The sequence below is a fragment of the Schistocerca gregaria genome, chromosome 8, assembly GCF_023897955.1.
Source record: "Schistocerca gregaria isolate iqSchGreg1 chromosome 8, iqSchGreg1.2, whole genome shotgun sequence".
Taxonomy (NCBI): domain Eukaryota; kingdom Metazoa; phylum Arthropoda; class Insecta; order Orthoptera; family Acrididae; genus Schistocerca; species Schistocerca gregaria.
Genome location: NC_064927.1, coordinates 405,112,529 through 405,136,613, shown reverse-complemented (window position 1 = coordinate 405,136,613; position 24,085 = coordinate 405,112,529). Strand labels below are relative to the sequence as shown.

At 44.6% G+C, this 24,085-nt stretch overlaps 1 protein-coding gene across 2 annotated transcripts in view; it reads left to right on the top strand.

Annotated features, from left to right (window-relative positions):
* LOC126284766 (roundabout homolog 2-like) overlaps window positions 1–15,998 on the top strand; it is a 273,663-nt gene extending 257,665 nt beyond the window's left edge. For both annotated transcript variants that reach the window (XM_049983926.1, XM_049983927.1), the window contains 2 exons: window positions 8,464–8,617; window positions 15,498–15,998. In XM_049983926.1, the coding sequence (XP_049839883.1) occupies window positions 8,464–8,617; window positions 15,498–15,700 (357 nt within the window). In that variant the 3' untranslated portion in view covers window positions 15,701–15,998. The remainder of the gene's footprint in view (window positions 1–8,463; window positions 8,618–15,497) is intronic.
* Window positions 15,999–24,085: the final 8,087 nt, after the last annotated feature.

Here is a 24,085-nt window from a genome sequence, read left to right as displayed (position 1 = left end):
CCCTGTCCCAAGCCCATATTCTCCTGTAACCTTTTCTTCTACTCCTTCCCCTACAACTGCATTCCAGTCGCCCATGACTCTTAGATTTTCGTCCCCCTTTACATACTGCATTACCCTTTCAATATCCTCCATGCACTTTCTCTATCTGTTCATCTTCAGCTTGCGACATCGGCATGTATACCTGAACTATCGTTGTCGGTGTTGGTCTGCTGTCGATTCTGATTAGAACAACCCGGTCACTGAACTTTTCACAGTAACAGACCCTCTGCCCTACCTTCCTATTCATAACGAATCCTTCACCTGTTATACCATTTTTGCTGCTGTTGATATTACCCGATACTCATCTGATCAGAAATCCTTACCTTCTTTCCACTTCACTTCACTGACCCCTACTATATCTAGATTGAGCCTTTGCATTTCCCTTTTAAGATTTTCTAGTTTCCCTACCACGTTCAAGCTTCTGACATTCCACTCCCCGACTCGTAGAACATTATCCTTTCGTTGATTATTCAATCTTTTTCTCATGGTAGCCTCCCCCTTGGCAGTCTCCTCCCGGAGATCCGAATGGGGGACTATTCCGGAATCTTTTGCCAATGGAGAGATCATCATGAGACTTCTTCAACTACAGGCCACATGTCCTGTGGATACACGTTACGTGTTACCGGGATAGTTCCTTTCAAAGGGCACGGGCGACTTCCTTCCCCGTCATTCCCTAATCCGATGAGACCGATGACCTCGCTGTCTGGTCTCCTTTCCCAAAACAACCCAACCCAACCTAGTTCCCGATGACTACTTTTGTTTTTAATCTCAGAACAACGCACCCGAGAAAAAGGCGGGAGTCGTGGTAGACGATGTTGTAGACACACCGTCAGGGAAAAAGCTCTTTCGTATGCAGTGCTGTAGACAGAAGTCGACTGTCAAGAGAGATACGACAATTTTGTGTAATTGTTCAAATACAGAGTATATCGGAAATACAGTCCTGATGAGAATCGTAAATACTCCAACATTACACAAGAATGGTCGAAGTACAAATACAAATGAAATTAAGTACCGGTAGCCGATTAAATCTCTATAAAATTCCTTTTGCGTTTATTGCACTTCATACATCGAATTTTTAACATTACGCTTGGATACTTATTTAATAAACGCGAATGGGTCCAGCAGAGTACCCCGACAATGTACCCAAAAGCCTCGAGAATTTCCCACCTACGCAAGCGTATAAGATAGTATTTATCGGTACTTACAACAAACTGCTATGCACATTTAAAACAAACTGCTATTCATTAACAAGCAGACTTACTTCCAAATCGTTCTTCATTCGCCTGTGTACTACAAGTACGGAACTTTCTTGTACATAAAACCTCGGAAAATACAAAAACCGAATTAGAATGTTCTGACATCTCGTTTGTGTGTTTATTTATTTATACGAACCAAGGAGGAAAGAAACTGGTAGAAAGCTGGGTCCAGAACTCCTCATTTTTTGAATGATTACAAAAAGTTACGTTCAGTGGCGTACAGGTGAAATCCAACAACTGGAATATGTGACGAAAACCCATATTTTTTAAAATAAATGATTACATTTACAAGTGCACCTGTAGGCCTACTCTGCTAACTACTGTGAACGCAAGGCAGAGGATGCGCCCCGTTGTACGAGTTATTCGAGCTTTTTGCCTTTCAAATGGTTCAAATGGCTCTGACCACTATGGGACTTAACATCTGAGGTCATCTGTCCCCTAGCACTTAGAACTACTTAAACCTAGCTAACCTAAGGACATCACACACATCCATGCCCGTGGCAGGATTCGAACCTGCGACCATAGGGGTCGCACGGTTCCAGACTGAAGTACGTAGAACCGCTTGGCAACGCTGGCGGCTTTTTAACTTTTCATTCACGCATGGAGCACGCGAATAAAATGTTTAAATGCCTCTTTGCGTGCCGTAATTAGTCTAATCTTCTCTTCGCTATCCCTGCGGAAGCAATATGCAGAAGGTTGTAATATATTCCGCGATTCATTCTTACAGTTGGTTCTAGAAACTTTTTAAGTGCGTTTTCGCGGGGTAGGTTCCGCCTACCTTCACGCGTCAGCCAGTTCAGTTCTTTCAGCATCTTCGTCTCAGACGAACCTTCTCTGTATCCGTTTAATATCCGCGGCCAGTCCTATTTGGTACGTGTCCCACAAACTTGAACAATATTCTAAGATGGATAGCTCGGATGCTTTGTGCGAAGTTTCCTTTGGGGGCTGATTGCACTTCCTGGTATTCTGCCAACAAACCGCAGTCTGTCAGCTGCCTTACCGATGTCATCGTTCCATTTCATATCACTGCAAATTGCTACACCCTGGTACTTGTTTGAGTAAATGTCCGTAAATATGAGAGAATGCGCTTTAGTAGGTAGGAAAATGCGGGCCTTTTGAGTACTGTGTTGTTGATAATCTGGCGGACTCATTTACCTATATTACATAGTTAACCAACTGTAATGATAAAAAATCGGTGTATGGCCTGCAACGAGCACAGAAGATTGGATACGGAGAGGTAATCGACAACTTATATTACTTTGGATTGTTGTGGTATTTTTTTTCCTTTATTGTAATTTTAATACCTGCACAAAAGGTAGACTGGCCGCAGCATTCTACGCTGCTCTTCAGCCTTAGAGTAGACAATGAGAAAAACATAAACAATACACATAATTGACATAATGGTGGGTAAAAAACAGTGGACACAGAATGCAAAAACACGGAGCCGTTCACACTCGACGATAATCCACACTACAAACTGTTGACACGACGCACAAACACTGATGATTTCGATGGCACATGTGATCGTTGGAGCGCAACGGCTAACACTAAACACAAAACACGATGGCACACACGAGAAACGGATGGCGATGATCTCCGGCGCTCATTTTTGTGGTAAAGGGGAGAGTATTTTCACGTCGTATTTCGTGCAATATTGGTACGAGTATTTTCGATGTTCGTCAAGACAGACTGACAGAGGAGGTAGATAAAATTTATAACGTTGCTACTAGGGTGGTGACTGATTTTTTTCAGGCGCGCAGTCCGGAACCGTGCGACTGCTACGGTCGCAGGTTCGAATCCTGCCTCGGGCATGGATGTGTGTGATGTCCTTAGGTTAGTTAGGTTTAAGTAGTTCTAAGTTCTAGGGGACTAATGACCACAGCAGTTGAGTCCCATAGTGCTCAGAGCCATTTGAGCCATTTGATTTTTTTCACACTTAATTGAATGATTACGGAGCTGCTCAGGGATGTTACACAGAGGTCCTTGGAAGGAAATGCTCATTTCGGAGAACTTTGTGAGGAAACTTTAGAGAACAAATATTTGAGTGAGAGTATAATTAAGACTCAGTCGTGTAAATATCTGGTCAAGGTCCGTAAGAAGAAGAATAAAGAGATTAGGCAGCGCACATAGGCATACAGAGAGCAGTGTTTACTGCACCCCAACAACGAATCAGTTAAGTGATATAGATATGAGAAACCCGGCTGTATCTCTGTACTGTGTACCGCAAGTAATATAAACTTCGTGGCAGGAAGTCTCTTCACACCTGGCTTCGCCTGAAAGGCATCAGTCATGCAGTTACTGTCACGTAAGAACTTCTTTTACAGCTATTAATGCGTTTAAGGTTTCTTTGTTTGCTGGGGGTGATGTATACGGATTTGGATCTGTAATAGAAATGGTGTCGACATCACATATGTTCTGTTTCCGTCATGTCGCACAGAACGTAAGACAAGTGTTAGCTTGAAAGATACAATGTTTCTGTTTCAGAAGCGGTGTTTTATCTTTTCCGTTCAAATGAATAAACTAGGAGACGGTACCATCGTAGCATTCTCTGTTTTGGACGGTATATCATCAACGAGTGTATTATCTAAAGCTATCGAAGGTTTCTGAAGATCCTGCTCCTTCATTTTCAGCAATTAAGCAATGGGCAGGTGAACCAAAAGGGGCCGTGCTCCTCTCGAAAACGGTCCAAAGGAACGACGTCTTGTAATCAGGAACGACAGATGAAACATGGGAATAGCGCTCGATATGGCACTGAACCGTCGGCGATTTAAGGTATATGAAAAACTGAGATTTGTACACACATCGATAGAATTAGTACCATACATCTCACATAGAGAATTGGTTTTGGGAAGGATTTTTGTTAGATATACACCAAGACTGTTGAATGCTGAAGGAAAAGGTGTACGAAAACCTGTTTGTCAGTAATGCTTCGACTGCTGTCATCGTATTCCTCTCTTTCTCTCACCCTGTCATTGTCTCCTTCGCTTTTTCTATAACAGCACCACTGTCTATTATCTTCCAGTACTTCGTTAAATTTTCCGTCTCTGTCACTACTACTGTCTTCTTCTCTCTCAACATAAAAAGCGGAAATACGTTCACACGCCAAAATTTTGGGAAATTTTTTTAAAGGTGCTGAGGAAGGTAGAATAAGGCAGCCGGTACCCCACTAAATAGGAGTGTTTTAAATAAACAAGAACCTGTTCCCATTTTTTGTGCTTCGAGAGGAGCACTTTTCCACTAGTTCCCTTGTATCTCTTACTCCAGCAGGGCATGTAACTCATATGAAAAGAATTGTACTGGTCAGTAAAAATTAGATAGTTATGTGAAACTGAAATAACGCAGAAGTAATTTTACACCTCAGACTGGATTTTACGTGCAAAACAATGTTATTTGAACTTCAGTTCTACAACACATTACATCATAATTCTCCCTGTTATGTCACCTTTTACATTACTTTTTTGCCTCGCAGTAGATTTTACGTATTTTAAGTCTACAAGTAGAGGAGCTTTGAATCTCAGCATCTCGGGAAAGCGTAAAGATATGAAGAAAATCTGCAAGGAAAATATCGTAGTAGTTAAAGCCATTTGCTGTAGAGATCTATTTTGGAATCCTAAGCTGGATTTTGGTCCCCTTGTGACGGCGAAAATATAATACATAACCATATTTTGCGGATTTTCTGAGTAACCGCCCATGACCTAATCGTGCTTCCAAAGGTCCGACCAGTACATCGCAGACAATATCAAATGCAAAAATAACCAACAGATTTGCTCCATTTGCTAAGTAGGAGGAAATATGTAATATTCATGCTTTGACCATGCACAATAGGATAGTGACACTGAGACGAGCTTTCTATTGGGTATACAAATGGTCCTTAGCCCAAAGGCTATTGAAAACAATTGTCCCTACCTTTTTATGACCAGTAGAACCCGAGGTATGACCATCTGAAACTCTCGTTTCTGTGCACGGCGGTTTGAAACATATTAGGTACGCATGCTATCGTATGTATACCAATATAATGTACTGAGCACTTTATCGGTTTATTTGCAGTGTTAGTAACTTAAAAATTTATAAAATAAAAAATATAATTTCAGTAAATGGATTTTACTTCACGATCTTCGGCTGACTGTTCTGTACGCTTGACCATCTGGAGCTCCCACTTCTGTAATTTTCATTTCTGAGTCAGCCCTACATGTTCAGTGCGTCCGGAAAGTCTCTCAGCAGCGTCAAGATCCGCGTGTCTCGGCTTGCGGGGTGCTCAGCACGTTTCCATTTATTTGCGAATACCTTTACCAATGTTTCATGTGTAGTCGTATGCCGGTAAACAATTATCGTTGTCTTCAATTCATCTATTACGACGTCATCAGAAACGAAGCGAAGCTCGGATAAGAGAAGGTTGGGGAAGGAAATTGGCCATGCCCTTTCAAAGGAACTATCCCGAAATTTCACTGAAGCGAATTAGTGAAATCGCGGAAAACCTAAATGAGGATGGTCGGACGCGGATTTGGACAATCGTCCTGCCGAATGCGAGTGCAGTGTGCTAAGCACTGCACCACCTCGCTCCGTCATCTATTGTCTTTGGGTTATTTTGATACACAAATGGTTTAGCCGATCGCCAAAGGAAATAGTCGGGCGCAAACAGATCCATTGAGCTCGGGGCCAGAGAACTTTCGTAATTACACTGTCTTCAGAGACTTTATCTAAACGTAGTAGGAACTGATGTGATATTTGAGCAGTAGCGTCTTGTTGTTAGGAAAATGAATTACGGATCTCATCTCCATTCATAAGGGCAATAAATGGATAAATTATGTGGGACCAATAGAGATCAGAAGTCACGATAGTATCAAAAAACGTTCAGTCCTATAAATCGTCTCGCATAGCATTTGTTCTGTTTCCTATGAAACGTGCTGAAACCGACGACCATCAGCCTTAATGGAAGCGTAATACTGATGAACAAGATTCTGACACAACCTTACTAATATTCCGGGCGTGCTTCGCATCACATCACAGGCAGCTACAATTCTGGCAACTACACTCCTGGAAATTGAAATAAGAACACCGTGAATTCATTGTCCCAGGAAGGGGAAACTTTATTGACACATTCCTGGGGTCAGATACATCACATGATCACACTGACAGAACCACAGGCACATAGACACAGGCAACAGAGCATGCACAATGTCGGCACTAGTACAGTGTATATCCACCTTTCGCAGCAATGCAGGCTGCTATTCTCCCATGGAGACGATCGTAGATATGCTGGATGTAGTCCTGTGGAACGGCTTGCCATGCCATTTCCACCTGGCGCCTCAGTTGGACTAGCGTTCGTGGCGGACGTGCAGACCGCGTGAGACGACGCTTCATCCAGTCCCAAACATGCTCAATGGGGGACAGATCCGGAGATCTTGCTGGCCAGGGTAGTTGACTTACACATTCTAGAGCACGTTGGGTGGCACGGGATACATGCGGACGTGCATTGTCCTGTTGGAACAGCAAGTTCCCTTGCCGGTCTAGGAATGATAGAACGATGGGTTCGATGACGGTTTGGATGTACCGTGCACTATTCAGTGTCACCTCGACGATCACCAGAGGTGTACGGCCAGTGTAGGAGATCGCTCTCCACACCATGATGCCGGGTGTTGGCCCTGTGTTCCTCGGTCGTATGCAGTCCTGATTGTGGCGCTCACCTGCACGGTGCCAAAGACGCATACGACCATCATTGGCACCAAGGCAGAAGCGACTCTCATCGCTGAAGACGACATGTCTCCATTCGTCCCTCCATTCACGCCTGTCGCGACACCACTGGAGGCGGGCTGCACGATGTTGGGGCGTGAGCGGAAGACGGCCTAACGGTGTGCGGGACCGTAGCCCAGCTTCATGGAGACGGTTGCGAATGGTCCTCGCCGATACCCCAGGAGCAACAGTGTCCCTAATTTGCTGGGAAGTGGCGGTGCGGTCCCCTACGGCACTGCGTAGGATCCTACGGTCTTGGCGCGCATCCGTGCGTCTCTGCGGTCCGGTCCCAGATCGACGGGCACGTGCACCTTCCCCCGACCACTGGCGACAACATTGATGTACTGTGGAGACCTCACGCCCCACGTGTTGAGCAATTCGGCTGTACGTCCACCCGGCCTCCCGCATGCCCACTATACGCCCTCGCTCAAAGTCCGTCAACTGCACATACGGTTCACGTCCACGCTGTCGCGGCATGCTACCAGTGTTAAAGACTGCGATCGAGCTCCCTATGCCACGGCAAACTGGCTGACACTGACGGCGTCGGTGCACAAATGCTGCGCAGCTAGCGCCATTCGACGGCCAACACCGCGGTTCCTGGTGTGTCCGCTGTGCCGTGCGTGTGATCATTGCTTGTACAGCCCTCTCGCAGTGTCCGGAGCAAGTATGGTGGGTCTGACACACCGGTGTCAATGTGTTCTTTTTTCCATTTCCAGGAGTGTAATTCCATCTCCGTATCTACTGTGACCTCATTAACAAGTGGCATTAGTAATCCCATAGGAAATAATGAAGGACCTTCTGGTTAGGTGACTTCCTAGGTCATCTAATAGGACCTCCCATTTCAATCCAGCGACCAGGAAACCCTTCCTAATAATCAGCCTCGTCCTTCTCGTTTCTTTGCAGGAAATAAAGAATGTACATGTAAATAAAGAGCATAGTACGTGTAAACTTGTACGCATGTTAGATGTAAATCAGCTGGGAAACGTTTAGGCTAGACAAAGCCGTATAGTAAGTTCACTTACATGTGTCCTTCAGCTGGCTTCTCTGACTCCAAGTTGCATACCTCAAATTGTTCTGTGGAGCATTCTCTATGTCCTGTTAGATTTTTGCCACTCTTACGGAAACACTCTGTAGACAACAACACAACTAACAGCTGCTACGCACACGCAACACTACCACCCCCACTCTACAACAGCAGATCAACGGAACACATGTAGTCGAGATTTGAATGTGCTGCCAACTTTATGCGCCCCGCGAGGCTCGCCGTTGCAGAGAGCCTTTGCGGACTCACGGCACAATAAATCTGAACGAAATCGGTGACGACGAATAGACGCGGTCCCCTTGGTGGCTTGGCGCCAACAGCGGTGCCCTGTGACGCTTCCGCTTTAAGCCAGCCTTGCTTGTACCTGTAATGGAAATACGCGCTCTCTGTGCACAGGAGGGCGGTGCGTGCCGGCACCGTTGCCGCCGCCGCTGCCGGGCCCCCAGGCGCTGCCACCACCAGCGACCCGCCTCCCCCACCGCCAGCTCTGACTCCGGCAGCGGCTGCGCCGGGGCGCCCTCGCCCATGGAGGACGTCGAGCCCACCACAGGTGAGTCTGTCTCCAACACACCAATACTCTCTCCAGGCACTTGCCAGCTACTTGCCTCAAACAGCCCAGTGGATGACGAAAAGCTGTCTGGTTTCCAGTCACGTGGCACTGTTTGAAAAACAAGACGTTTCGACGGGCGTCACATTCATCATTTTCTGGTGATGTATCGGAACATTTAGGATGTCCGTGTATACAGGGTGAATCACTTAAAACTTGCACCAGAAATATTGCGCCAATGGAAAGTGTTATTGGTCTGCGATTTTCACAGAGTTGAGTCGTAAGTCAGGGGTCGTATTATTAGCCAATCAACAGATTGTAATAATACTTATAAGATGAATTTTTACACAAACGTACACGTTTTTATATGGAACAAACCCTAATGACGCTAACAAACTGAAAGTAGGCTAGCTTAGAGTGTCAGTGGTGTTTATAGCATCAGTATAGTGCGAATTGTTTGTGAGCTATCGTATTTTGAAACGTTTCCATACCGGCACTAGTTAGTGACATTCAACTAGTGTAGTTGCTAGGTACGATGTTGCTGAGTTTGCTTAAGCATGCTTCTGTGTTCCTTGAGTGCGTTGCGACTTGCCAGAGTGACGACAGAAATGGGGAAATTAATGTTCTTGCTATTACCCGCCACGGTAGCCGAGAGTGCTAACGCGCTTCTTCCTGGACTCGGGTAGGCGCCCGGCCGACTAACGACGAGAGCTGGTGTGCCGGCCAGCCTGGATGTGGTTTTTAGGCGGTTTTCCACATCCTGCTAGGTGAATACTCGGCTGGTCCCCACGTTCCGCCTCAGTTATACGACTCGCGGATATTTGAAACACTTTCGCACTATTCCATGGATTACACTAGACGCAGATAGTTGGAGTACACACATTCCATCTGCATGGGAGGGGGGGGGGGGAGGGTCTACGGACTAAGGGGTGGCGACAGGAAGGGCATCCGGCCACCCCTTTAAAATTAACACGCCAAATCCGGTTAACCGTAGCAGCAGACCCCTATAGTCAGGATTACTGCTCGGAAAGAAAATGTTCTTGCTATTGTTTCAGTTGATCCGCACGTTAGCTTCCACGCAATCACACCAGGAAATGGCACGAATCAGCCAGGTGTCCTACGCATTCTCCATCGCCATCCGTATCACATCTCTCTTCATAAGGAGCTGCATGGAAATGATTATAAAAATCGTGCTAACTTGTGTACTGGATACTCCATATGTGTCACGTATCTTGTTTAGAAATGAAGCCACATTTACCAACCAGGACCATGTAAACAGCCGAAACATGCACTATTGGTCTGTTACCGACGTCCGTTGGCTTTGTCAGGTGGAACGTCAGTGTCAACTGAGTGTAGACATGTGGTGTGTGAAAGTGAACCATTAGCTCATAATCCGTGTTCCATGGACGCACACGATTATCGCAACTTTTTAGCAGACCGTCTTCCACGGAGGCTAGAAAACGCTCCTCTATAGACTAGGAGAAACCAGAGGTACCAACGTGATGGCTGTCCAGCCCATTGTGCACGAAGTACTGCAGCATGTCTTCACGAATTGTTTCCAAGTCGTTCCATACCAGACTGGAAGCGTGTAATGCAGCTGCCGGTGGTCTGTTTGAACACAACCTGTGATGCTCAGTTGTCTCTTTACCGATCATAATCCACGCAACTAGTGTACGCACTTGTGTTGCTGTTTAGTTGTGTAGTACCACAGATACTGTACAAGTATCAGTGTGGGAACTTCTCAAAATACAGTATCGTGTAAGTGACTCGCACTAGAAACCTGCAACAAGCACCACTGACATTCAAATTCGCCCTACTTTTAATCTGGTGACGTCAATAGGTGTTGTTCCACCTGAAAAGTGTATATTGCACAAAAGTACACCTTCTAAGTATTATTATAATCTGTTGATTGGCTGACAACACGAACCCCTTACATCCAGTCCACTCTTTAAAACCACACATCAACAACACTTTCCGTTTTCGCAGTATTTGCGGTGCAAGCTTTTGGTGATTCACCCTGCATACCTATGGGCAGAGGCTATCTTCTCCTCCTGCATGCGATGCTGTGGTCGAGCGTACACTGCTGATACGGGAGAGATCTTGATGCGCTGTCGGAGGCTGCGCTTGATTCCCTCCGTGGGCGTTCCTGACACTTCGCCCGAAGATGACGACTATAACACATACCAAAACGTCGCTGTTTTTCACTATTGTTACACGGCTGGAAACTTGGAACGTTTTGATCAGCAGTAACTGCCACTTCAACATACATTCACAAATCCAACCACTATCTTAATACAATTCGTTGTAGCTTGCCAGTCATGCCTCAACATTGATCTTCTATCGTCTCATCCTCTACCTGAAAGAAAGTCGATTCCACTTATCATTCGTGTGGACGCCCAATGGTGCAGCACTTGGTACAAGCGCTTAAAAATAACCTGAGTCCTCAGTGAATTTAACTGTACAGCCAGATCGTCAGCGATTTTTGGGACACTAATGTAATAAAGAAAGGAAACGAAACGGTCAATATTAGTGAATTATACAGATTCAGAGATATGTTAAAACACAAAGTTGGAGGCACAGTTATGAAACAGGCAAACACCTTTTCATTCAAGTGGCGATTCTAAACAATTGTTTCCTAAGTTTCTCGTATAATTCCTCTTGCTCCTTCTCAAAATATCTGCACCTCAGAAATGTGTTGGCTTTTGTTCAACCTACTGAGGCTAAAACGTGTCGTGCTAAAGCTTTATTCGATGGAGGTGGCTCGGATAGCAGAGGGGCGTTTGTCGACATCCAAATAGTAAAACCATGGATTTAAATTATTTCTCAGTTCTGTAATAAATACTGAAAAGATTTTGCATAATGTTGTATCTAATTTCTCGTACCAAACTCATGTAGCCTGTTTTAAATCATAAATTTCTTTCTTTAGATGGAAAGCTTAGTCTCCTCCATCTTCTTCAAGTAGTGTTTGCGTTGACCAATGTTGACTTATTCATGGAAATCACCTTACAGGGTTATGGTTGGACCATCCAAGTGGTCAATGTCAAGATCAACTTCAGCTACCATGGCTATCAAGTTACAGCTGAAGAGTGGTGAACAATAGCCCGAGAACGTTTCATCAATGCCAAGTCTCGTATATGGCCATAAATTTTTGAGGAAAAAAAACGAGCTTTATAGTATTCAACATCATCATCTGCCGTTCCTCAGACTTCGATTACCTATTTCTGGTTCCCTTTCTGTCTGATGGTACATCGATCAAAGTCATTTAAGGCATAGGTTAAAGATGATTATAAAATATTCCTTTTCCGTTTTGATTCGTCTGCCAGTAGGCGGACCAATTCTATCCCGTGGCTCCTTCTAAGTGAGAAAGACACCTGTACAATGGAAACCAATGCATTATCTTTTACCCCTCTTATAGTGTGCACATAATCGTCATCGAAAGTCTCAAAATTTGGTTTAAAGCATTTTAAATTTACTTTCTTTGCCTAGTCTCCTTACTCCATATAGTATCCAAAATATAAGCTGTTCACAAGCTGCATTGTTACGAACTTGTATGAGCTTAGATCCCAGAAAATGAAACATCAAGTCTTATGAACCTTAATAAAGATTTTTACTGTGGAGTTAAAGCAAAATAATCACGAGAAAGTCAGGCTTTTTGAAAGTACATGTCTCTGCACAACGGCGAAATAAAATTTTACTGCTGGGTAATATTTAACTTGATGTTGCTCCATCAACAGATTGCAACTGACACTAACAGATCGAAAGCAGCCGAACACCCACTAGCGTACATTTATATAGGCTGCGTCCCCTCTTCACCAGTATGACGGCTTGAATTCTGTTGAAAACACTTTCAATCAGGCATCTGAACGTGAAGGGAGGAATGGAAGGTCCTTCCTCTTCAAGAGCAGAAACCAGAGCAGGTAGTATTGTTTGACGTTGGTTTATGGAACGATGTCGATATTCTAATTCATCACAAACTGGTTCCATTGGGTTCAGGTCGGGATTTTCAACTGGCCTGCGCATTTCATGAATGCTATTGTCCACAGACCATTGTCACTGGTTTATGACTGAGTCTCACTATCATGCCGATGCAATCATCGCCTCCGAACTGTTCCTCTACTGCACGTTGAACACAATGCTGTCAAATGTGTTCATATACTTCTGCCCTCACCATTTTCTTAAGCGCAGTAAGTGGGCCATACCATAACCACGGACACATCTGCACACAATAACATCACTTCCAGGACTTCACCGTAGCCAATAGAGATGAAGGCACGTAACGTTATCCAAAAGTTGACCAAACCAAAACACCTCCACAGGTTATAGAGTGAGTCACCACTCCAAATCAATCGTTTCGCGTCACCCACTGTTCAGTAGCGTCAGTTCTTATACCATCACATACCATCTCAAGAGTCACTTACGTTTGGCTGCAGAAATGTCGGGCATTCCAGAAGATGCCCAACCATTGTACCCCAGTCCTTTTAACTCCTTACACGCAGCCTTCATGTTTGCTGACTGCTGGTAGCTCTTGAGCGATTCCTTCCACTGATTTCTGGTGATTTTATAAAACCACCCACCCTAATGCCCAACTGTCCATGTCCGTCAGCACGTGAGATTTGTCTGGTCCTGGTTTAACTGTGGTTGTTCCTACGCGGTTGCACACCCCACTCACATCACCAACAGTGGACGTGTGGAGAGCTGTAGAAGGGTTGAAATGTCCCAGATGGATCTAATACTCAGATAACATCCAATGACTGATCCATATTCGAAGTCACCGAACTGTTGTGACTGTGGCGTTTTGCTGTTACTGCTAATTTTGCTGTGCTGACCAAACCGTACTCGAAATGTCGCGGATGCAATTGGTAGTCCGTTAACATCCAATGTTTGGTCCATATTCGAAGTCACCGAACTCTCGTGATCTTCACGTTTTGCTGTTACTGCTTATTTTGCTGTACTTACAAAGCCCTACTTCGCGGCTTGTTTTATACTGGCGGGTCCGCCACTAGAGACATCTACTGGTCAGGTCCGCATTACATACGGATGATTTTTGACCAGATAGTGTACAGTGACACTTACAGGCATCCCAAAATTCGAAACAAGGCTGACTCTTGTGCCCACTGAACCAGTCAGACTATATTCATAAGAAGTGCGTTGGTAGTTACCAACAGACCGGCTTACGAACTAAGCGACATAAGCCGCCGCTTGGGGCGTCAAACTGATAGGGGGCCAAGTATGCCCAAGATCTGTATACAGTGCATATCACAATTAGTAGCGAAAAGTGACACTGTTGAAGCAGTGTCGACAAGTGCTGTGATATTAATCGTGTGCAGGACTTGTACATAGAGTTGCTGTCCGTGATTAATCTGTGATACGCCCCCCATCACAACTTTTATGCTGCGGCCGTACTTCACCTTGTGTTCTTTTAATCATCATAGTGGGTGGTTTGTTGTGTACACTACATTTTTAGATTTTTATCTCCAATTTCACAGTCACCCCCTGCTGTATGCTATCTTCCATTATGTTTCCCATTTTTTATATCTCTGTTTCGCCATGTTTTCTCCTTTATGTTGTTTTAAATGTCTCCCTGTTATGTACTTACTGTCTTTCGGCTGAAGAGCGGCGCTTATGCTGCTACCAGCTCACCCCATTCAATAAAGAAAAATATGCGGATGAAACTCTACGAAAGAAATGGGGTGAGAGGGGGGAAGAGAGGGCAAATGTACATCGAGAAATGTTCGAGGACTGGCCCAGGGTACCAACGCACTTCTCATTTAATGTATAGTAAGTCTCTTCCACACTCATCTTCGACAATTGTCATGGGTCGGAGGAATCATTTACTCCTCGGTGAAGATAACCGGATGGCAGTGATACCGATTCCTTCCAAGTGCTTCATTGTCCACTTTCATTGTGCACCACAGTACTGGGTGGGTGGTTTGTGCTGTTAATTATTGGATACCCTGAGGCTAAACTGTTTATGGTTCCAGTGTATCTTCATTTTGCACAATGTTAAAGCGCAAGATTTCGTTCTGTAACAACACATTCCTAATTATTACAGTTTCTTGTTCTCGCTTGTTCCCAACATACACAACGCTTTAATCTAGAAGCAAAGATTGAAACTATAATCCCCAAATCTAACACAGTATTTGATGTCAGTGGAAGATATCTGTTGATGAAGTCTTTCATGGTAGCGGTAGCTTTCTTTTGGTGACTCCTTTCATTTTGCTAGCCTTTCTAAGCTTTCTATCGTAGATACAAACGTTGTTTAATATTTTTCACTCTTCCTTTCCTATTTTCCTGTTCAACGACTTGCTTTTCTGGCTTATTCCCATCATTTTTGTCTTTTATTTGCTGACACCCAACTTAAATACATGCTGCGCTGGCTATTTGTTCGTCCAGCATACTTTGCAAGCCATTCCAGCACATATGAAGAAAAATTGTACCAAGTACGATTCTCGCACCTTATGCTTTTGTGTTCCTACGCAGAACACAATTTTTAAGGTCTGGGAAATATTACAATTTTTTAGTATTTTTCTCAAGTACACGAATATTTCCATCTGCTTCATTAGGGGGGGGGGGGGGGGGGAAGAACAACCAGAAACACATCCCATTTGTACATCTACTGCATCATTCTCATCAAAGAATGGTGCGCAAGTGCATCATTTACGTGTGAAAATTATATGTAGATTAATACAAATTACTTGAAGAGATTTATGAATGCTTCAAGTTCGTTCAAGATCTTCTGAATCATCCCGACGTTTTCTTTCGTGAAAACGTTGGTAATTATGGAGGGTTTTCTCAATAACGAGACACTCCCTTAAACCGTCAGCTTTGGTACAGTTGAATGAGTGTGTTATGTAAACTGATGACTGTTTCTCTCCCTTTTCAGACGAGCTTCCCGGCTACGCGAAATTGGATTACCCAAACTCCCAGTCACCCAACAGCGAAACGAGTGCTAGCGTAGAAGATGGCCACCGAATCCACGAAACTTGCTCAGACGAGAGGTGCGGCCGTAACAACCGGATTTCGTGGACAACGTCCAGCTCCGCGGATGCCAACAACTCTGTGTCGGATGTGAAGTATACGGTCTGATTTACGAATCTTGCTCATAGTGTGATGTCTGTTTATCATGTGTGATTTTAAAAAAAGAGATGAATCTCTGGTTCGTCTGACGAAACGTAATACTTCATTTTTGATGTATTTTACAAATTAGTTTTAGACACTCATACCTGTATGAAATGTTTTGACTGTGTATTTTAGTACTGTAAATACGTTTTGTAGAATACGAAAATGCTGCTTAGAGAAGCAGCATAAATATATCTGTGCAAAGCATACGTATTGAATATATATATCATGTACAACTGTTTGGAATAAATTTTCGGAACAATTAGACTTGATTTTACTTGACTTTTGAACTACCTCAATTAGTTGTTACCGCTCAGCCAAGACTGTTGTAAGAATCCCCATGTTTATCCTCCTATGTCCTCCTCTATCGTGTCACATCCATAGCAAAGCGTGTTACAGATGATATTTCTTCTCACACGCATTCCTACGTTCCTTTATAAACACAGAAAAGAACATAATCGATTTCTAACGATAGTTCCAAGAATAGTCCACAAGTTATAACCAGTTCTTTGTAAACCAGTTACAGTCACAACCAAGTACCGTCTATAGATGAACGTAGGCTTTCACTGTCAGAATTCATTTCAATTATTCTGGGTTTGTTATCTCGTGCAACGGCCTTGATGCAGTGGATACACAGGTACCCGTCAGATCACTGAAATTAAGCGCTGTTGGGCGTGGCCGGCACTGGGATGGGTGACCGTCCGGGCCGTCATGCGCTGTTGCCATTTTTCGGAGTGCACTCAGCCTCGTGATGCCAACTGAGGAGCTGCTCGAACGAATAGTAGCGACTCCGGTCACAGAAAACTATCATAACGATCGGGAGAGCAGTGTGCTGACCACACGCCCATCCTATCCGCATCCTCATCTGAGGATGATACGGCGGTCGGATGGTCCGGATGGGCCACTTGTGACCTGAAGACGGAATGTCTGCTGCCTGCCTGCCCGTTATCTCGTAGTGATGTAATTCAACTACTAATATTTCGGTTGATGTAGCAAGCAACCTCCTAAAAGATGAGATTACATTCAGCATCTCTTGTGTCTACTATCTACTCTCTACTACAGTTTTTGCAAGTATGGTATCATTTTCATGTCTTCTGTCATCAAGTGTTTAATGTCTATGTAGTAGAGACTATTTAATATGTAAATGGACTGCCAAAAAAGTGCACAACCTTGTAAAGGCCTCCAATTCACTCAGGATTTATTTTTGCTACAGCGAATATGGAACACATGAAGTGAATATATTCATATGTCAGAAGCACAAGTGGTTCTGAGATCCTAGCTATCGTCCATGTGGTATGAGGTGTAGCCTCCACTTGCGCCACTTCAGGCGCTGACTCTGCAATAGGGACGATCATAGAAATGCCGAATACTGTCATGGAACACGTTATTCCATGCCTTTGCGGTCTGCTCACGTAACTCTACAGGAGTTGTTGGGTGGCCAGTCGCACGAGTCCCTAATCGTCGCATCTCGTATACCACACTTGATCGATTGGAGACAAGTCCGGAAATTGTGTTGGCCTGGCAGGTTGCGCTTCTTTCAGAGCACGATGAGTTTCATGGGCAGTGTGTGGATGAACATTATCCCGCTGGAACACCACATAACCGTCCTGTTGTAAGAACGGCAAAAGGACGGGTTTAACAACATTCTGCACGTACAGAGGGCTGGTTAGCGTCCCCTCCAGAAACACCAAGGGTGAACGAGAGCGTAGCTTGTCGCATACCAGATCATTAGGCCTAGGGTGGGTACAGTGTGTCTAGGACGAATGCACTCTACGGGATAGTGCTTACTGAGTCTACAAAGTTCGTGGAAAGGACCATCACTTCCGTGCAGGCATAATCTGCTTTCATCGCTAGAGACCACGGCGCACCATTCCATCTTCCAAGTGATACTCTGACGGCACAAGTCGGGTCGGGCACGTCGATACTGTGGTGTGACTGTAAGACAGGCAAGAGTTGTGCGTGTCCCTAGTCTCTAACTAAAGATTCGGTTTGCAGCAGTTCGTGCTGGCACGTTTGGGTTCACAAGCCATCTTATCTCAGCTGTGGTAGCTGTACGACCTGCCGCTGCTGACCTTACCGTATGACAATTCTGGTGGTCGTCTGTGCTACACGGACGTCCAGAACCTACGGGTGTGAGAATGTTCACGTGACCACAGATAGTAGTCTCGTTGCACAACTGAGGCAGCACGTCCAACTTGCGTGGCAATTCTCCTAAAGTAGTATCCTACAATGAGCAAGGCTACAGTTTGGCCCCTATGTGACTCGTTCAGATGGATGTAGGAAGCACGAAGGGGTGTCTGTGGTATGGCTGCCTGCTTGCTTCACACGTTTGCACCACGCTGAGCCTTCTGGCTGTGAGCACTGCCTATTAAAGTGTAGACACAGATGTCATGGCGCTTTGGTGACTGTACCACTACGCTATCTGTTGTGTAAGTACGCTGTTTAGGTTTTTATGTTGGTAACGCCACGTGGCACTCTGAATTAAAATCACTAACTGTGCAGTGTGCAGTCTCTGGCTGGTTGGCATTCTTGCAATATTCGTTATTGTAGTGTTGGGCAATTGGATGTCAACAGCGCGTAGCGTTTCGCAGTTTGAAGGTGAGCCGCCAGCAGTGGTGGATGTCGGGAGAGAGATGGCAGACTTTTGAGAGCGGACGATCTGGACGTGTGTCCGTCAGAAAAAGGACATTTTTAAGACTGGATGTCATGAACTGATATATATGGAACACTATTAACGTAAGTACATTGTTTGTTCTCCATCAAAATCTTTCATTTGCTAACTATGCCTATCAGTAGTTATTGCCTTCAGTAGTTAGAATCTTTTATATAGCTGGCAGTATTGGCGCTCGTTTATTGCAGTACTTTCAGTAAAGAAGACTTCTGTGAGGTAAGTGATTCATGAAAGGTATAGGCTATTGTTAGTCAGAGCCATTCTTTTGTTGGGATTATTGAAAGTCAGATTGAGTTGCTCTAAAAAAAAAATACTGTGTGTCAGTTTAGTGCTGGTCAGCGTAAGTAAAGAGAGAAATGTGTGAGTACGTTCAGTTTTGCTCAGCTGTTTGAAAATCATATAACTGTAATTCATTAATTTTTTTAAGGGGACGTTTCAGTTGGTGGACGACAATGAAACCATTATCAGTAAATCTACTGCCGGCCTGCTACCCCCCCCCCCCCCCCCCCCCCCGCACCCGCCCCCAGTGACAATGCCATCATCGGATCAAATACATCATAGCCTTTCCTAGTGTAGCCATTTTTTTTTCGGGCAGTGTATATTTGTGTCTGTAGCACACTTATTAATTCTACTGTTTCGCCGGCTGCGGTGGCCGAGTGTTTCTAGGCGCTTCAGTCGGGAACCGCGCGGCTGCTACGGTCGCAGGTTCGAATCCTGCCTCGGGCATGGATGTGTGTGATGTCCTTAGGTTAGTTAGGTTTAAGTAGTTCTAAGTTCTAGGGGACTGATGACCTCGGATGTTAAGTCCCATAGTGGTCAGACCCATTTGGACCATTTCTACTGTTTCACACATTCACGCCAGCTTGTGCCACTGGGGGTTCGCGTTAAATGCTGCAGTCTGGTGGCTTACACTCAACACTACCAGAAATAAACTAACGAACGATGTATTATCTACAGGTGCAACGAACAACTTTTGACTACCCATTAGACCCTTCAATGAGAGAGCTTTCTGGACGGTTCAGCTATCACATGATGAATCTAGCGTACAATTACTTTATGTCATTTCTGTTGTTTTTTTTTCTTTTGAGAAATGGACTTCAACACTTTAAATGTAAGAGCACATTATATTAAAGGCAGGCCTAGGCCTTTTGAATACGACCGCTGACTCACAGAGAGAAACAGGAAAAGCGGGAACACCAGATGAAGGGAAGCATGAAGCCTCACAGACAGGTCCCACTTCTCAGCACCGGCGTGAACGTGTTAAACATTCTGGATCGAATAATTAAAGAACACAAGGTGAAGTATGACCAGAGCATAAAAGTTTCGATGGGCAGCGTAGCACATAACAATCACTGAAAATAACACTATGTACAAGTCCAGCACACAATTAAAACCACAGCTCTTGACGCATGGGAGAACAGCACCAAACACAACACTAATGCTGCACACTTGAGAATGAATAAAAAACTGGGAGGATCTGCCGGGGGGGGGGGGGGGGGGACAAGGGAGAAGAGAAGAGGAGACGAGAAGGGGGGGACGGGAAAGGGGGATGAGGTGGGGGGGTGAGGCAAAGAGGGCTGGGGAGGGAAAAGGTAGGAGAGAAAAACAGCTGAGGGGGTGCAGGGACTCGGGTGAAAGGAAGGAAATCCACTCTGGGAGAAGGAGGGGAGAGGAAAATGGAGCCCTTGAGGGGGGGAGGGGGACAGGGCCAGGTTACAGTTGGATGGAAGGGTAGATGTCACAGTGAAGTTCAACATCTGGGAGAGGGAGGTGCTGGAAATTGCCCTGATGAAGGAGGGTGTGGAGGTGGAGAGAGGGAGAGATACAGTGATAGAGGCATGGCAATGGGCGAGGAGTGAAGAGGAAACCAGATGATGGGGGGGATCAAGCCCTCGGATGGTGTAAAGGATGTGGAGATGTTGGAGGAAGAAGAGGAGATGGGGGAGGAGATGAGGTCATAGAGGAGTTGTGAGAGGGAAGTAAGTCAGATGCATCAGGCAAGGTGTAGTACATGGCATTCGAGAATTTTGAGGGCCTTGTAAAAGTGTGTGTGTGTGTGGGGGGGGGGGGGGTTGGAGATCCAGGCAATGCTGGCATAACAGAGGATAGGACAGATGAGGGATTTGAATGATGCAATCCCCATGTCTGGCCAGACAGAAGTTTCAGGAGGCGGAAGCAAAAATGGGCTTTCTGCCGGTTGGTCAGAAGATGAGGTGTCCAGGTGAGGTGACGGTTGAGAGTGAAGCCAAGGTACCTCAGTGTGGGGATGAGCTGGATGGGACGACCATAAATGGTGAGGTAGAAATCGTGGAGACAGAAGGAGTGGGTGGTGTGGCCTGTGATGATTGGCCGGATTTGGAGGGTTGATACAAAGAAATCACTAGTTACACCAAGTCACCACTGGTCACAGTGGGTATGGAGGGAGTGTTGGGACCATTGAAAGGTAGGATAGAGAACCAGGAAGGCGGTGTCATCAGCATATTGGAGGAGGTGGACAGGAGGGGGAGGGGCAGTGGCTTGGGCATATCAGCAGTGTACAGGAGATAGAGGAGAGGGGAGAGGACAGAGCCCTGGGGACACTACCAGTGGGATAAAAGAGATGAGTGTTGGTGTTGTGGAGGGTGACAGAGGAAGGACGGAGTGAGAAAAAGGAAGCGACCAGACGGACAAAATTGATAGGCAGGAGTAGGTTTGGAGTTTAAAGAGGAAACTGGGAAGCCATACGTGGTTGGAGGTATTTTGGAGGGCGAGAGGCAGGTGGGCGTTGTCTTGCCAATATGCAGTAACCGTTATCATAATTCTGTATGAATACAATGGTTATAACATTGAACCTACAGAACTTTTCCCGTGTTACGTCAGTTTAGAAGACTGTACCTTGGTAATAACAACAATTTAGCATATTGATTTTATTTATATTTAAAACCTGTATGATGTGGCACTGAAATTAGTACACTATACATCCTAACTGAACGGCAAATCACACCAGCTATCCGTCTTGCTCTCATTTGGCGCCATCCATGAACTATTCAGTAAATAGGAGGAACCACATACCTCGCCGCGATGATTAAATAAAGAAAAAATAGTACAAAAGATACAACATTTAAATCAAATCAATTCTAATAGTCGCATCATACAGCATGTGCCTCCTTGTGGTTTGTAATTATTTTATAATTTTTTTTACCAAATTTACATTTCCTATGAGTTCTAAAGATTACCATAGTGATTGGGTTCATAAGGTTTGAATCTGGAATTATTTTTACATCTTCTGTGTTTACTGTTAAATGTGGCAGTATGTCAGACAGCAGTGTAAATAATTTTAATTATGTTTTATTGTATGTTATTCCCATTCAATTTTGAAGATTTTTGGTAGAGACCGCAACTGCTTTTCCTTGAGTGTTATATATTACGTAGTTCAATAGAGAACGCCATACAGCCAATCGATGTGTTCTCCGCAAAGCCTACCTTCATTTTACAACGGTCTTGAATAACCTGAGACAGAAGCTCGAACAACAGGGGACTGACGTATTAGGACATGCACTGAAACTATTAAATAGTGGTTTGTAATCTAATGTATAAGCGATTTAGGTTATGCCACCAGTTGTAACTTTTTATAATATCGTCTGAGTATATACCTGCCATATTTTTTTAGCAATGATAATGGCTAGGCACCAGCCGAAATCTAGGTTTGCTTTAATTAAACCTGAAAGGAAAGAACGACTGATTGCCTTGCTCCATCATTTTGAAAGTCATATCACAGTCGTTGAATGCATCCACATTCCTAATGGGAGGTAACTTGATAAAGAAAAAGTAAAAACTGTTAAATAGTTTTATACTTTTGATACCATTACACTTCCTGGCAAATACTTGCGTTTCACCTTCTAGACAAGTAATCGTAGGGTAAGGAAGATGGTTGGCTGAGACAGAGAGAGTAAGAAAGAGAGAGAGAGAAGCTGAGATAGTAAAAGGTTAAAAGACAGCCACGACTACTGATGGTATCTGACATGATACATGGGTAACGACCAAAAAGGAAGGTATACAACCACTTCAGAAAATAGCTAAAACGATTTAGAGCTCTGTAGCATTACAGAAGAATTGCAGGAATTTAAATGAGAAAGGAAAATTGTAACATGCGTCTATCTTTGAGTTTTCGCTGTAGAAGGTCCCATCGTTTTAGGTATAAGTGAGCTGCCCCACAAGGCGATGTATTCGCCAAAGAGAACGTACATCTAGCTGCTGCCGGAAGTAAGCAGCTCATTGGTCGACCGTTTACCTCTCAGAAATAAAATACACCGCTGTCACCTGGTAGCAGAAGTGTCAGCGGTTTGCACATATTGCTGTGTAACTATGAGGCTTATCGTAGTGCGATACTCGCAGAAAACATTTCAATGGTTTAAGCTGTGTTCAGTCATTTTCAGAGAGCCATCAATAATTTTTGGTTTCGGACTCCATGAAAATATGCTGAGAGTCACCATTTTTATCACACTCCTACCAATAGACTCATACCGACGGTAACTGTCAACATCCTTTCACGCGCGGCCACCCCGTGCGCCTCTCAAGGAGACAATCATTGAAATATGTTACAAAAAACGTACAGAAAATGTATAAACGCGAGAACTCAGTGAAACAAGTTCAATAAAAGCGCCAAAGGCGTAACTGGATTAGAGACAATCGGTTGTTCTGCAAGGAGCGCTGAATTTAAGCTCAAAATTACTACAGACGGTTGTCACAATATGATCATCTCTGAAAAAGGTTTGGAAAATAGCAGATAAGATATTTTAACTAAAATGTACCTCATACTTTACCATACAAACCAATTGATACGAGAGTAGATTCCGATGATTCTCTAAGCCCGTCGGAACTCGAGTGCTGACAATGGTGGAACTACCTCGAGAGGCTGAGGAGAAGGCCTACAAACCCTGTACATATACCAAACGCATACCACTACAGGTGTATCGCTGACTACTAATTCTTCTTCGCTAATTATTCTCCACACGCACTGAGTTGAAAGAAAAACTAAAGTAACACATGTATGTGTGAGTTACCACTGTTCCGTTTATGACACCACACAAGAAAATCGTTCACTCATTACAGAACAAATAGCGAGATGTCAGGAAAAGGAAAATGTTACCGGCACAAATTATCAAAGTGACTAAGTGTTATTAACGGACTGTATAGAGTACCAAGATTGAAAGTAATGCGAAGGTGCTAAAGGCTCTGTTTCGACATACACTGAGGCGTGAAAAATCATCCGATTTCTCCTAATATAGTGTGGGGTCTCCTTTTTCTCGCTGCAGTGGAGCAACTCGTCGTGCCAAGTCATTGGAGGACTCCTGCAGAAATATTGCGCTGTGCTGCCTCTATAACCGTCCGTAATTGCGAAAGTGTGGCAGGTGAAGAATTTTCTCCACGAAATGACCTCCCGATATGCCCCATAAGTGTTCGACGGGATTCATGGCCGGCGATCTGTGTGGCCAAATGAATGGCTCAAATGGCTCTGAGCACTATGGGACTTAACATCTGTGGTCATCAGTCCCCTAGAACTTAGAACCACTTAAACTTAACTAACCTAAGGACATCACACACATCCATGCCCGAGGCATGATTCCAACCTGCGACCGTAGCAGTCGCGCGGTTCCGGACTGAGCGCCTAGAACCGCTAGACCACCGCGGCCGGCATGTGG